Source organism: Balaenoptera ricei, chromosome 10 (assembly GCF_028023285.1).
Source record: "Balaenoptera ricei isolate mBalRic1 chromosome 10, mBalRic1.hap2, whole genome shotgun sequence".
In the NCBI taxonomy this organism is placed as follows: domain Eukaryota; kingdom Metazoa; phylum Chordata; class Mammalia; order Artiodactyla; family Balaenopteridae; genus Balaenoptera; species Balaenoptera ricei.
Window position 1 is genome coordinate 35,308,601 of NC_082648.1, and position 16,641 is coordinate 35,325,241.

Sequence of the window (16,641 nt, forward strand, 5' to 3'; positions counted from 1 at the left end):
ATTTGAGAGACTGTGCTTTTATTTTGGAAGTGGGGTAATAGGCAGAGACCGAATATTTATTGTATAATTACTTGATTCTATATACTATATTATGTATTTTCTTCTGTTATTAATTCATATAAACATTCTATGATGTAGGTAAGTGTATATTTCCATTTTATATAACAGGCTCAGAAGTTAAATAATTTTCTCAAATTATTTCACCGATGAATTCTCCCAAACATTTAAGAATACCTGTACTTCTCAAACTCTTCCAAAAAATAGAAGAGGATTGAACACTTCCAGACTCGTTTTATGAGCCTAGAATTATCCTGATACCAAAACCAGACAGGGACATTACAAGAAAAGAAAACTACAGGCCAATATCTCTGATGAAGATAGATGCAAAAATCCTCAGCCAAATGTTAGCAAACCAAATTCATCAGCACATTAAATGGATCGTATACCATGATCAAGTGGGATTTATTCCAGGCATGCTAGCATGGTTCAGTATCTGCAGATCAATCAGTGTGATGCACCACATTAATAAAATAAAGGATAAAAATCATATGATCATCTTAGTAGATGCAGAAAAAGCATTTGAGAAAATTTAACATCCATTTATGATAAAAACTCAACGAAGGGGACATAGAGGGAACATGCCTCAACAAAATAAAGGCTATATATGTCAAGCTGACAGCCAATGTCATTCTCAGTGGCAAAAAGCTGAAAGCATTTCCTCTAAGATCAGGAGCAAGACAAGGATGCCCACTCTCACCAGTTTTATTCAACATAGTATTGGAAGTCCTAGCCAGAGCGATTAGGCAAGAAAAAGAAATAAAAAGCACCCAAACTGGAAGGGAAGAAGTAAAACTCTTACTATTTGTGGATAACATGATTTTATATGTAGAAAAACCCTAAAAAGAAATAAAAGCAAAAATAAACAAGTGGGAGCTAATTAAACTTAAAAGCTTTTGCAAAACAAAGGAAACCATTGATAAAATAAAAAGACAACCTACAAAATGGGAGAAAATATTTGCAAATGATATGACCAACAAGGGATTAATATCCAAAATATATAAATAGTTCATACAACTCAATATCAATATCAAAGAACAGGCAGAAGACCTGAATAGGCATTTTTCCAAACAAGACATACAGATGGCTAGCAGGCATATGAAAAGATGCTCAACATTGCTGATTATTAGGGAAATGCAAATCAAAACCACAATGAGATATCACCTCACACCAGTCAGAATGACTGTCATCAAAAAGTGTACAAATAACAAATGTTGGAGAGGATATGGAGAAAAGGGAATCCTTGTGTGCTCTTGGTGGGAATGTAAATTGGAAAACAGTATGGGGATTCCTCAAAAAAAAAAAAAAAATTAGAACTATCATATCATCCAGCAAGCCACTTCTAGTTATATATGCAAAAGAATTGAAAACAGGGTAAACACATGGCAGCTCTGAGAGTGCAAGGAAGCTCTGCACCCCTTCACTTAGCCTTGCCTAAGCATCTTTTATCATAAACTGCCTCCTATTGGCCACAAAACTCAGCCCACGTGTCAACACTGGGATTTCGGTGTCCATCTGCCATGATGCTTCAGTATGCACGTATGACCACTGCTCATACTGCTCTCATAAGGAGAGCAGCCAAGATGGCAAGGTAGAAAGACCCTGAGCTCACCTCCTCTCAGGAGCACACCAAAATCACAGTTTCCTGCAGAACACGCATCAGTGAAAAAGAGTGGGACCTACCAGAAAAGATCTTCTACAACTAAAGACGTAAAGAAGGAACCACAACGAGACAGGTAGGAGGGATGGACTCGCAGTATAATCATATCCCATACCCCCCAGGTGGGCAGCCCACAAATTAGAGGATAATTATATTGCAGAAGTTCTTCCACAGGAGTGAGGGTTCTGAGCCCCATGTCAGTCTCCGCAGCCTGGAGTTCTGGCACCAGGAAGACAAGCCCCCAGAGCATTTGGCTTTGAAGCCCAGCAGGGCTTAATTGCAGGAGCCCCACAGAATGGGGGAAATAGGGACTTCACTCTTAAAGGGCACACACAAAATCCCATGTGTAGTGGGACCCAGGGCAAAAGCAGTAATTTGATAGGAGCCTGGACAAGACCCACCTACTGGTCTTGGAGAGTCTTCTGGAGAGGCAGGGAGCAGCTGCGGCTCACCCTGGAGACATGGACACTGGTGGCAGACATACTAGGGAACGCTCAGACACATGAACACTGTTGCTGGCTGCTGTCATCTTGGCTCATTAGCACCAAGACCTGGCCCCACTCAGCAGCCTGTAGGGGTCAGTGCTGGGGTGCCTCAGGTCAAACAACTAACTGGGCGGGGACACAGCCCCATCCATCAACAGACAGCCTGCCTAAAGACTTCCTGACCTCTAGACACACCCCTAGACACAGCCCTACCCACCAAAGGGCCAAGACCCAGCTCTAACCACCAGTGGACAGGCACCAGCCCTTCCTGCCGGGAAGCCTGCACTAGCCTCTAGACCAGCCTCACCCACTAGGGGGCAGACAGCAGAAGCAAGCCAGACCCTGCCCTGGGACCAGCTGTGCCCTGGCACTGACCACTAGCAGGCCAGCACAACCTTGGGGACACCCCCGACCCCATACCCAACTGTTTCAGGAACTGGCCTCCCCCCTACTCCAGCAATCTGAAATGAGCTCTGGGATCCCTGGCCCTGCAGCCAGACTCCAGGAAGCAGTTCTGCTTGCCAATAGTCTGGCACTAACCCCAGATCTGGCTTCACCTGCCAGTGTGTGGGCAGCAGCTCTAGAGTCTTTGAGACCCTGACTGCCCACCAGTGAGCCAGCACTAGCTCTGGGGCCCCCTAGGGTTCTGCAACCAGCCACCTTGTGACCAGGCCCAACTAAACAGTAGCCAGCAGCATCTCCACAAGGCAGGGCCTGGCAACCAGCTGGACTTGGGGGCAGCCAACTGGACTAGGGGCCAACCAAGCCTACCAGACTACCCACATAGTTAGCCCACCATAACAGAAGGACCCACACAGCCCTTTTAGGGGGAACGCCTAGAGCATATAGCTTAGGTGATGGCGGAGGAGGGAGTGTACTGCTGGGACACAACGGACGTCTCCTACAGAAGGCTACTTCTCCAAGGTGGAGAAGCATAACCTACCTACCACATACATAAAAATACAAAGAGCAACTTAGACAAAATGAGGCAGCAGAGGAATATGTTCTAGAAAGGAACAAGATATAACCCCAGAAGAAGAACTAAGTGAAGATAGGTAATCTACCTATAAAAGAGTTCAGAGTAATGATCGTAAAGATGATCAAAGAACTTGGGAGGAGAATGGATGCACAGAGTGAGAAGTTAGAAGTTTTTAACAAAGAGTTAGGAAATACAAAGAACAACCAGAGGTGAAGAATACAATAACTGAAATTAAAAAAATACGCCAGAATGGATCAATAGTAGACTAAATGATACAGAAGAACGGATCAGTGAGCTGGAAGAGAGAGTAGTGGAAATCACTGCCACTGAATAGAAAAAAGAAAAAAGAATTAAAAGAAATCAGGACAGTTTAAGAGACCTCTGGGACAACATGAAGCACCCTAATATTTACATTATAGGGGTCTCAGAAGGAGAAGAGAGAGAGAGGAAGGGGAAGAGAACGTATTTGAAGACATAATAGCTGAAAACTTCCTTAATCTGGAAAAGGAAACAGTTACCCAAATCCAGGAAGCACAGAGAGCCCTGTTCAGGATTAACCCAAAGAGGAACATGCTGAGACACATAGTAATCAAAATGACACAAATTGAGGATAAAGTGAGTATTAAAAGCAGCAAGGGGAATGCAACAAATAACATACAAGGGAACTCCTATAAAACTATCAGCTGATTTTTCAGCAGAAACTCTGCAGGCCAGAGAGGGTAGTGGCACGGTATATTTAAAGTGATGAAAGGGGAAAACCTGTGACCTGTGACTTCACCCAGCAAGGCTCTCAGTCAGGTTTGATTTGAAATCAAAATGTTTACAGACAAGCAAAAGCTAAAAGAATTCAGCACCACCAAACCAGCTTTACAACAGATGTTAAAGGAACTTCTCTAGGTGAAAAAGAAAAGGCCACAACAAGAATACAAGAAAATTATGAAATGAAAAAGCTTACCAGTAAAGGCAAACACAACTGTAAAGGCAGGAAATCATCTACACACAAAGCTAGTAAGGAGGTTAAAAAACAAAAGTAGTAAAATCATCTGTATCCACAATAAGCAGTGAAGGGATACACAAAACAATTAGATGTAAAATAAGATAAAGACAGTAATCGTGAGGGGAGGAGGGTACAAATGCAGGGTTTTAAAAATGCATTTGAAATTAAGAGATCAGCAACTTAATATACTGTTATATAGAAACCTCATGGTAACCACAAACCAAAAATCTGTAATATATATACACACAAAAAAGAAAAAGGAATCCAAACATAATACTAAGAATAGTCATCAAATCACAAGAGAAGAGAACAAAAGAAGAAAGGGGGGGAAAAGACCTACCAAAACAATTAACAAAATGGCAATAAGAACATACATATTGATAATTACCTTAAATGTAAGCAGAGTAAATGCTCCAACCAAAGACATAGAGTGGCTTCATGGATACAATAACAAGACTCATATATATGGTGTCTGCAAAAGACTCACTTCAGATCTAGAGATACATACAGACTGAAAGGGAGGGCATGGAGAAAGATATTCCATACAAATGGAAATCAGAAGAAAGCTGGAGTAGCAGTACTTATATCAGACAAAATAGACTTTAAATAAAGACTGTCACAAGAGACAAAGAAGGACACTACATAATGATCAAAGGGTCAATCCTAGAAGAAGATGTAACAGTTGTAAATATATATGCACCCAACATTGGAGCACCTCAATGTATAAGGCAAATATTAACAGACATAAAAGGAGAAATCGACAGTAACACAATAATAGGAGGGGAGTTTAACACCCCACTTACATCAGTGGACAGATCATCTAGACAGAAAATCAGTAAGGAGACATAGGCCTTAAATAACACATTAGACTAAATGGACTTAATTAATATAGAGAGAGCATTCTATCCAGAAAGCAGCAGAATGCATATTCTTTTCAAGTGCACATGGAACTTTCTCCAGGATAGATGACTTGCTAGGCCACAAAACAAGCCTTAGTAAATTTAAGAAAATTGAAATCATATCAAACATCTTTTCTGACCACAAGGCTATGAGAGTAGAAATCAACTACGAGGAAAAAACCTGCAAAAAACACAAACACATTGGAGGCAAAACAACATGCTACTAAACAACCAATGGATCACTGAAGAAATCAAAGGAAATGAAAACAGTATCTCAAGGAGATATCTGCATTTTTTTTTTTTTTTTTTGGCTGTGCTGCCCAGCTTGCGGGATCGCAGTTGCCTGACCAGGTATTGAGCCTGGCCCACGGCAGTGAAAGCCTGGAATCCTAACCACTAGGCCACCAGGGAACTCCCCTGCATTTCTGTGTTCATTGCAGCATTATTCACTATGGCCAAGATGTGGAAACAACCTAACCTGCCCTCAATGAATAAATGGATAAAGAAAATATTGTATACATATACAATGGAATATTATTTGACCATGAAAAAGGTGAACATCTTACCATTTGTGGCAACATGGATGGACCTTGAGGGCATTATGCTAAGTGAAATAAGCCAGACAGAGAAAGACAAGTATTCTATGATCCCACTGACATGTGGAATCTAAAAAAGTCAAATTCACAGAAAGAAGGGTTGTTACCAGAGTCTGGGGGATGGGAGAAAAGGGGAGATGTTGGTGAAAGATTATAAACTTGAAGCTATAATATGAATAACTTCTGGGTATCTAATGTATAGCATAGTTATTATAGTTAATAATATTCTCCTGTATAATTGAAATTTGCTAAGAGATCTTTGATGTTCTCACCACAAAAAAGAAATGGTAATTATGTGACATGATGCAGGTGTTAGCTAACGCTAAGGTTGTGATTATTTTGCAATTTAAAAAAAGTGGGTATATATCTCCATTTTATGGAAAAGGCTTAGATATTAAATCATTTTCTCAAGGACATAGCCAGTCTTCACTGCATCATTCTTCTCAGTCCTTCCTTCTCAGCATCCGAAAACATGTTGAAAAGGTGCATGGTTCTAATCCTCAAAACTTAAAACTTTGGGGTGTTGCTGAGGTTCTCTTCACCAACCTCACACTCTTTCTCTTTCCATAACTGTTGTTACTTCTATTCTCGTCTTTCTTCACTTCTTTTTGTTTTCTGTCTTTGGTATGTTTGGCTTTTCTGTAAGAATAGATATCACCTGGTGGTCTGTGCTGGTATTCAGTGGGCAGCTGCTTCTCTGCCTCAAATGGAAAAAAGAAAAGGTGTCTTTGTGACAACTTGTGTCTTTGGAGCTTTCCCAGAAGTCTGAGGATGCTAGAATGCTGGATTTTGAATAGGAAAGATTGATTGGATTTTTCGGTTCTTTCTTATCATATCAAGGGTGCTTTACCCATCTGAAACACTGGCTTGGTTTTGTTTTTTTGGGGTTTTTTTCCCCAGCTAGAAATGAATGAAGAGTAAATAATACTTACCCATCTAAGTCACTATGAATATTTAAATTATGATATTTGAAATATTTATTTCTCTTGAACTATAATGTGGTGTGAATATGTTACAGCATAGGACTTTATGGTACGTGATAAAAATATATTTTAACTGTAAAATCCAACCCTAATGGATTTTAGATATTTTCATCTGACAGTTTATTTTAGATGTTTGCATTTTTGTCTTAGAATGGAATTAGAATTTCAGAATTTTAGATCTATAATCATTTTATGTATTGGGAAAGTACAGCTTCCTGTGTCCTCTTCCCAGGGTTACATGCTAGCTTTATTACCTAGATTTCCTGATATGGTGGAGGACTTTTTCTTTTAAACATTATGGTTACTGTCACGTAGGAATAGTTTTTCAGAGTTTATTTTCTGCTGTTAGAAGGCAGTTTCAAATGAGAGTTTTTTAAGTGTACAGAGTTAATAATGGTTGAATAGAAGGATTCAGTTATAAAAGATTTTGCTTCCTTTACTAGAGATAATTTACAATGTTTTGTTTTGTTTTTGCTCTATAACTTTCTCTTCAAAACAGGTACCAAAGAAAAGTGAGGTGTACATTTAAAAAAATGTATTTGTGTGTGTTTCTATTTTTTAAAAAACTTTTTAACCTTATTACTGAGTAATAATAAAGGTATTGCTTATATCTTTTTTTTTAAAATTTTTATTTATTTATTTATTTTTGGCTGTGTTGGGTCTTCATTTCTTGCGAGGGCTTTCTCTAGTTGTGGCAAGCGGGGGCCGCTCTTGATCGCGGTGCGCGGGCCTCTCACTATTGCGGCCTCTCTTGTGGCAGAGCACAGGCTCCAGACGTGCAGGCTCAGTAGTTGTGGCTCACGGGCCCAGCTGCTTCGCGGTATGTGGGATCTTCCCAGACCAGGGCTCGAACCTGTGTCCCCTGCATTGGCAGGCAGATTCTCAACCACTGCGCCACCAGGGAAGCCCTGCTTATATCTTTTTAACCTTATGTATGGGTAGGGCTTTGGAGTAAGATATTTAGGCTTACTCGGTGGCCATGGAAACACTCCATGTAGATACACGGTGATTATCTTCCAGTAAATATTATGGATGGCAAACCAGTTTTTTGGTAAATTGAATTGAAGGTGGTCAAGGGCCTTACTCATCTAGAAGACCTAGTTTTAAGTTCCAGCTCAGCATTTATTGGTAACTGTGTGCAAATCACTAACCTTTTGACATTCAGTTTTTTGGTTTATAAGTTGGGGGTGATGAAGTCTAGCCACTTTCATGAAATTCCGTTTAATTAAAATACCTTTTTTTGGTTTGCATGTGTAAGCGCTTTTAAATGATAGTGTACCATAACATGGGGATTTTTACTGACACTGTCATCCAGAAGAGGTATATTTAGAATCAATGATGTGACGTTATAGAAGTAAGAGATGGAGACAAAATTAAAGTACCAAGCATTATGCTAGATGCTTTCAGGTCTGTTACTTCCCTTGATTCTCACAACTACTTTAAGAGTGAATATAATATTATTAATCCCTGTTTTGTAAATGAGAAAACGAAGGCTCACAGTGTCATAAGTTATGTATATAAAATCATCTACCCTCACTAGTGATGAAACTGCTATTCAAACCCAGCTTTGTCTGTAACTCCAAATCCTATACTTTGCTTAGTATTGTATGTGGTTGGAGAAGGGAAGTAGTGGTAGTACCAAAAAATGAAATTTAAGTGTATACATTCCGTGTGAAGAGTAGGATTTATATAAACTATTACAAAGTATAAAATAGCATATCTGGACTTTTCTGTTTCGTTAATTAGGAATTTACCTTGATGAAATTTTGGCATTAGTTATTTCATTGAATATAATTAAAGATACAAAGTTGAAATCAGTATAATGTCTTGTATATTCTAAGCACTATTTAGTATATTAGTTGTCAATGTCTTTTGTTTTGTTCCTTAGATGAATTTCTAAAGCTTATATAAATGAAAGTAGGAGTCAGATCTACTCTATATGTCCCAAACAAACTGCAACTCAACTAAATTCTGTGTTGAATATTTTTGAAAAAGCGAAGAATGTACTTGTTCTCTATATAAATTTGAAGGCTTATATGATTTTATGTGTAAGTGGGGTATACTTCTTGGTGTATTTGAAATTTAAAAGCCCTTGAGAACTGTAACAGAACCATTCTTTTGTTTTTATTAGGTGTTAGACAAACCCAGTAGGCTAACGGAAAAGGAACTTGCTGAGGCTGCAAGCAAGTGGGCCGCTGAAAAGCTAGAGAAGGCAGATGAAAGTAACTTACCTGAAATTTCTGAGTATGAGGTAAGGCAAAATTTCTTCTTTATGTTTCACATCTGAGAGTTTTGCCTGGATTTTAAATTATGGATGAAATTTTAGTTTGTTCTAGTGTTTTAAAGTATATTTGGGGAAAATGTCCTCAAGGATTATTAAATTTTACTACACACAGTAATAGAATGAATGTGAATGACTCTGAATTCAGTAATTATACTATGTCTGAATGTCTCTAGTAGTTTAGAAGTGTAAGAATAGTATAAATATGGAGTATAAGGAAAATGCAATATTTATATGCTTCTTTTGTGAGCTTTTAAAAGTATTTCTAGAAATCATGCTAAGCCACTAGTCACAAGGCAATGAATTCAGAACAAAAATCTAATTAAAACTTGGATCTTGGGCTATATTTATAATGCATGTTATACTCTATGCAAATTATCTCATAAATATTCCAAGAAATGCAATTATGCATTGTTTGGTCTACCTGTGCTTTTTGATGAGTCTTGAGTACCAAAAAATGAGAACATTTTTGGGTCCACAGAATACTCTTTATAGAATGTTTTCATTAATATATTTGAAAAATGAACTGAAAAATTTCTGTATAACCTGTAATAGAGTGAAATACAGATATTTTGTGGGCAAAGTTAAGCTTCTAGATTCAGAATTTGTCACTAGAGGAATTATTTTGACCTGGCAGAGAATATAAAAATCTCTGTATGATGACAAATTATGTATATTCGGAGGAGATTTTTGACTTTACAGTATATTTTTGGATGCCTTTTAAGGAAGGTCCTTTGATAAAACAGATCAAGCATTAGAATTCGATGTACAAATTATATACCTACATACATCTTAATACACTATGAAAAGATCCTTTCCAAAATAACTAATGTACACTGCTCATAGAAAGTACAAACCAGTACAAACCCTATCAGTACTTTCAGAAATAGAGCCTTTCTTTTTTAAGATGCTGATTTATCATTTAGCTATCAGTTGTTCTTAAATAGGTCAAGGTTTCCTTGCTACTGTAGCTATAATAATAGATATGCGTATTTTCAAGTAAAGATATAAAAATATCCAGCTGTCCTTCCTTGGTACCTTTCTAGCACTATTTAAAAGCATGAACAATACAGTTATACATTTAATAGGATCATTTTGCCTATTTTCCTTAATAATTTAGAATAATGGTTTTTATATTAATAATAGAAATATGTGCTTTAAAATTGCTAATTTGGACATCTGATAATTTTTCTCAGAGTACTTAAACCAAAAACTTCCAAAAATACTTAATTTTTTGTTTCCTAAATACTATATCTTCAATTAGCAAAGCTTTATTAAGATATATTCATTCTCCCCCCCTCGTCTTCTTTGATAGCTCTTCATTAAAAAAAAAAAAAATCTCACTATCCACCTTTTCCAGATTTTAAATATTCTATTTATAGTCTTTTTTCATTGCTTGACTAGATTTTGACTCTGAATAGTCAGTGACATTGGGTCTAGAAAGACTTTTTTTTCAGGCTCCTTGTTTTTTCTCTAAAATATGCCCAGAATTTGCTAGGTTTTGAATTAATGAGAAGTCAGTAATCCTAAAAATCTATATGTGGGTCATAGGTCAGACATGATTTTTTGTTGGACCAAAGGCAAGGTGAGAGCAGGGTTGAGATTACTTTAGTATGTTTGTTAGTTGGTGTACATCATGAGCGGCATTATCAATCTCGTAGCATCTAAATGTTCTTCAAGTTACATTGATACTTTTCCATACTGGAGATAAAGCAGTTGAGAAATTCTTAACGATACTCTGTCTTTTGGGCACAGATAGTCACATGTGTTCTAGGGTAGTTTTTAAATAGTTGCTCATTTCAGTGATCTATGTTTTATGAGAAGTAAACTTTTTGAGAATTTTGACCTTGGTTCTCCTATCTGTTCTCCTATCTAGGTTCTCCTATCTCCTATCTCCTATCTATAAACTCCTATCTGATTTGAAAGAATAAGGTGGAAGGAAAAAAGGACTTTGATGCTATGGAAGAGTTTGGCATAGTGCTGTGTGTGTGTGTGTGTGTGTGTGTGTGTGTGTGTTTAAATCTAATTGTGACAATCTTTATATTAGCTGTTGAATAGAGAGGAGATTAAATATTTAAGTTTCCGGTTTATCTTCTCTTGCTGTCATCAATATGGTTTTAAGCAATTTGGTTGGGAGACCATGTAGTTAATAGAGTCCAGTGAAATTGAAGGTAAATTCAGTGATATGTTTAAATATTCAGGAATATTATAATTCATTCTTCTGTAACAGTTTGCATACATTTACCTTTTGGACTCTAATAGAGAATTTCCCAAAGTATTTGATAGAATGATAATTCTGAAGGGTCTTAGTGGTCTGAGGAAGAACAAAAAAGATTCTGTTAGCCCCCTTACATTTGGGAAATGCTAGATTTAAAAGAGGTAGGTTGATTTTGGCATTTCAGTACTTTTCAGAGATTTTAATATGTTAATATGCTCATTAGTGGTCTGTGACAGGAGGATGAATAGTAAAGTTTGCATAATTTATCAAATTTTTGGCTTGAATTTTTCTTCACAGTGCAAATTTTAGGATTAGTGTTTTAAGGCATGTATTTTCAGAAAATAATACTATACTTGCTTTCTCATAGTTTATTTAAATTCACTGAATATTCATTCTGCGTCTGTTTATGTCAAACACTGCATTAGAGACACTATCCTAGCTTTCAAAGAGCTTGCAGTCAAGTTTGGTAGAGATATAATTTACTATCTGTAAACATATGGCCATGAGAGTTTTGCTTTTGGCTATCCAAATGAAAAGCAAATTATTCAGAGATTATTAGAATGTTGTGGTAGAGCAGGTTGTTGCTTCTTGCTGCAGAAGAAAATTTTAAAATGTTTCTTATTTAAACGTGAAAATGTGAATTATGTTGTTTCCACGTATCAGGTGTTATTTTCCGCTTACCCTGTCCCTAGTGAAGTATGCCCAACTTCCATGGCCTTCTTTCAAATTCAGATCCATTCAGTGAAATCAGTAGTGCTCGAGATAATAAGACTCAATATCTTTCTTGATTCCACTTTTCTTCCTTTCCTGTTGTAAAGTTTTTTGCCACTGTTTCACTGATGACCTTATATTGCCTTTATTAAAAATTTCTTTTACTTGTCTAGTTATTTAGATAGATAGATAGATAGATAGAATGTATCTCATGTCTTGTTTTCCCTCCAGTACCTTGGATAATATATATCTAATGAACTAAACTAAATTTAATTACTAATAAGCTCTTTTTTTCCAGTTTTACTGAAATATAATTGACATACAGCACTGTATAAGTTTAAGGTGTACAGCATAATGAATTGACTTACATATATTGCAAAATGATTATCACAGTAAGTTTAGTTAATATCCATTGTCTCATATAAACACCACAAAAAAGAAAAATATTTTTTTCCTTGTGATGAGAACTCTTAGGATTTACTCTCTTGTCAACTTTCAAATACACCAGATAGCATTGTTAACTATAAACATCATGTTGTACATTACATCCTCAGTACTTATTTATCTTATAACTGGAAGTTTGTACCTTTTGACCACCTTCATCCAATTCCCACCCCACTACTCCCCAACCCCCACCTCTGGTAACCATGGATATGATCTCTTTTTCTATGAGTTTTAAAAAAAATTCCATATATAAGTGAGATCATACAGTTTTTGTCTCTCTGTCTGGCTTATATCACTTACCATGATGCCCTCAAGGTCCATCCATGTTGTTGCAAATGGCAGAATTTCTTTCTCTTTTATGGCTGAATAATATTGTATTGTGCATGTAACTTCTTTGTCTGTATATCAGTTGATTGATACTTAGGTTGCTTCTGTATCTTGGCTATTGTAAATTATGCTGCTATGAACATTGGGGTGCATGTATGTTTTCAAGTTTGTGTTTTTATTTTCTTCAAATGTATACCCAGATGTGGAATTGCTGGATCATATGGTAGTTCTCTTCTTAATTTTTTGAGGAATCTCATACTGTTTTCTGTAGTGGCTGTACCAATTTACAATCCCACCAACAGTGCACAAAGGTTCCCTTTTCTCCACATCCTCCCAGCATTTGTTACATCTTGTCCTTTTGATGCTGGTCATTCTAAGAGGTGTGAGGTGATATCTCATTGTGGTGATGATTTGCATTTCCCTAATGATTAGTGATGTTGAGCACCTTTTCATGTACCTGTTGGCCATTCATATATCTTCTTTGGAAAAATTTATGTTCAGGTCCTTTGCCCATTTTTAATCGTGTTATTTGGTTTTGTGTGGGGTTTTTTTTGTTTTTGCTATTGAGTTGTATGAGTTCTTTATTTTGGATATTAACTCTTTATCCACATATATGATTTGCAAATATTTTTTTCCCATTCTGTAGTTTGTCTTTCATTTTGTTAATCATTTCTTTTGCTGTGCAGAAGGTTCATAGTTTGATATAGTATCACTTATTTATTTTTTATTTTGTTGCCTGTGTTTTAGATGTCATATCTAAAAAATCATTGCCAAGACCCATATCAAGGAACTCTCTTTCCTGTTTTCTTGTAGGAGTTTTATGGTTTCCAGTCTTACATTTAAGTCTTTAGTGCATTTTGTGTTAATTTTTGTGAATAGTGTATGATAGGGCTCTAGTTTCCTTCTTTTACATGTGAATAACCTGATTTCTTCAGCACCATTTATTGAAGAAACTTTCTTTTCTCCGTTGAGTATTCTTGCCTCCTCTGTGAAATATTAGTTGGCCATATATGCATGGGTTTATTTCAGGGCTTTCAGTTCTGTTCCATTTGGCCTATGTGTCTCTTTTTATGCTGGTATCATACTGTTTTGATTACTGTAGCTAATGAGCTCTTTTAGTGTCAATTCAAGTTATTTTTCTCTTCGTTACTTGCCTTTTATTTTCCCAAAACTCATCTACACTGATGTGTTTATTATGCTCATCAATTTCTATTTTTGTATGTAGGTCTAGAATTATGATGAAGCTTGAAATTCCTATTTTGAGTGTGTTGTAAAACTTTAATAATTTTTTGTTTTGTTTCTTTTGCATTGACCTAACTAAAATGGAATCTAGTGGCAGAATTATTTTGACCATGGGGTAGTCAGAACACAGTATAAATAATCTTTCTTGACATCATCTGAAACTAACTGTTGTCTGTCTAGTGTTAGAAACCTTATACTGATATTGTGATTTATTTCTTAAATTATTTTTTATTGTAGGATAATACATATAGCATAAAACTTCCATCTTAACCTTTTTTTTTTTTTTACGTTCCACATCACTTTTATTGCACAGTGGATAGATTATAAAACAATCTTTTTTTAAAATGATACTTATACCAAACAACCATGGGGAGTAGGGGGATATACATTCCCAAATGTAAAGAGGAAAAAGGAGACAGTTAACATGACTTTTTCCAGAAACCAGAATGAGCCCCAGAGTTTTGCCACAGTAAGACTAGTGGTACATAGTTTGATATGGTCACATTTAGCCAGTTTCTTGGTATAGTGTCAGCAGTTGGGAAAAAAAGAACTACGCAATGGAGACCTTAATGCTCAAAGAACCATTAGGTGGCAGTAGGGACACAGGCATCTTTTTTTTTTTATACAGCAGGTTCTTATTAGTTATCTATTTTATACATATTAGTGTCTACATGTCAATCCCAATCTCCCAATTCATCCCACCATCACACCCCCCCACCCCCCACCGCTTTCCCCCTTTGGTGTCCATACGTTTGTTCGCTACATCTGTGTATCAATTTCTGCCCTGCAAACTGGTTCATCTGTACCATTTTTCGAGGTTCCACATATATGCATTAATGTATGATATTTGTTTTTCTCTTTCTGATTTACTTCACTCTGTATGACAGTCTCTAGATTCATCCACGTCTCTACAAATGACCCAATTTCGTTCCTTTTAATGGCTGAGTAATATCCCATTGTATATATGTACCACATCTTCTTTATCCATTCATCTGTCGATGGGCATTTAGGTTGCTTCCATGACCTGGCTATTGTAAATAGTGCTGCAATGAACACTGGGGGTGCATGTGTCTTTTTGAATTATGGTTTTCTCTGGGTATATGCCCAGTAGTGGGATTGCTGGGTCATACGGTAATTCTATTTTTAGTTGTTTTTTTTTTTTTAATTAATTTATTTATTTATGGCTGTGTTGGGTCTTCGTTTCTGTGCGAGGGCTTTCTCTAGTTGCAGCAAGTGGGGGCCACTCTTCATCGCGGTGCGCGGGCCTCTCACTATCGCGGCCTCTCTTGTTGCGGAGCACAGGCTCCAGACGCGCAGGCTCAGTAATTGTGGCTCACGGGCCCAGTTGCTCCGCGGCACGTGGGATCTTCCCAGACCAGGGTTCGAACCCGTGTCCCCTGCATTGGCAGGCAGATTCTCAACCACTGTGCCACCAGGGAAGCCCCTATTTTTAGTTTTTTAATGAACCTCCATACTGTTCTCCATGGTGGCTGTATCAATTGACATTCCCACTAACAGTGCAAGAGGGTTCCCTTTTCTCCACACCCTCTCCAGCATTTGTTGTTTGTAGATTTTCTGATGATGCCCATTTTAACTGGTGTGAGGTGATACCTCATTGTAGCTTTGGTTTGCATTTCTCTAATAATTAGTGATGTTGAGCAGCTTTTCATGTGCTTCTTGGCCATCTGTATGTCTTCTTTGGAGAAATGTCTATTTAAGTCTTCTGCCCATTTTTGGATTGGGTTGTTTGTTTTTTTAATATTGAGCTGCATGAGCTGTTTATATATTTTGGAGATTAATCCTTTGTCTGTTGATTCGTTTGCAAATACTTTCTCCCATTCTGAGGGTTGTCTTTTCATCTTTTTTTTTTTTTAACATTTTTATTGAAGTATAATTGCTTTACAACGGTGTGTTAGTTTCTGCTTTATAACAAAGTGAATCAGTTATACATATACATATGTTCCCATATCGCTTCCCTCTTGCATCTCCCTCCCTCCCACCCTCCCTATCCCACCCCTCTAGGTGGTCACAAAGCACCGAGCTGATCTCCCTGTGCTATGTGGCTGCTTCCCTCTAGCTATCTATTTTACATTTGGTAGTGTATATATGTCCATGACGATCACTCTGTCACATCTCACCCCTCCCCCTCCCCATATCCTCAAGTCCATTCTTTAGTAGTTCTGTGTCTTTATTCCCATCTTGCCACTAGGTTCTTCATGACCCTTTTTTTTTTTTTTTCTTAGATTCCATATATATGTGTTAGCATACTGTATTTGTTTTTCTCTTTCTGACTTACTTCACTCTGTATGACAGACTCTAACTCCATCCACCTCATTACAAATACCTCCATTTCATTTCCTTTTATGGCTGAGTAATATTCCATTGTATATATGTGCCACATCTTCTTTATCCATTCATCCGATGATGGACACTTTGGTTGCTTCCATGTCCTGGCTATAGTAAATAGAGCTGCAATGAACATTTTGGTACATGACTCTTTTTGAATTATGGTTTTCTCAGGGTATATGCCCAGTAGTGGGATTGCTGGGTCGTATGGTAGTTCTATTTGTAGTTTTTTAAGGAACCTCCATACTGTTCTCCATAGTGGCTGTATCAATTTACATTCCCACCAAGAGTGCAAAAGTGTTCCCTTTTCTCCACACCCTCTCCAGCATTTATTGTTTCTAGATTTTTTGATGATGGCCATTCTGACCGGTGTGAGATGATATCTCATTGTAGTTTTGATTTGCATTTCTCTAATG

The 16,641-nt window shown here is 37.1% G+C and overlaps 1 protein-coding gene across 7 annotated transcripts in view; it reads left to right on the forward strand.

Moving 5' to 3' along the window:
* The window catches only part of PPHLN1 (periphilin 1), a 234,071-nt gene that overhangs the window by 151,972 nt on the left and 65,458 nt on the right, over positions 1 to 16,641 (forward strand). For all 7 annotated transcript variants that reach the window (XM_059935650.1, XM_059935651.1, XM_059935656.1 and 4 more), the window contains one exon: positions 8,788 to 8,907. In XM_059935650.1, coding sequence (XP_059791633.1) covers positions 8,788 to 8,907 — 120 coding nt within the window. The remainder of the gene's footprint in view (positions 1 to 8,787; positions 8,908 to 16,641) is intronic.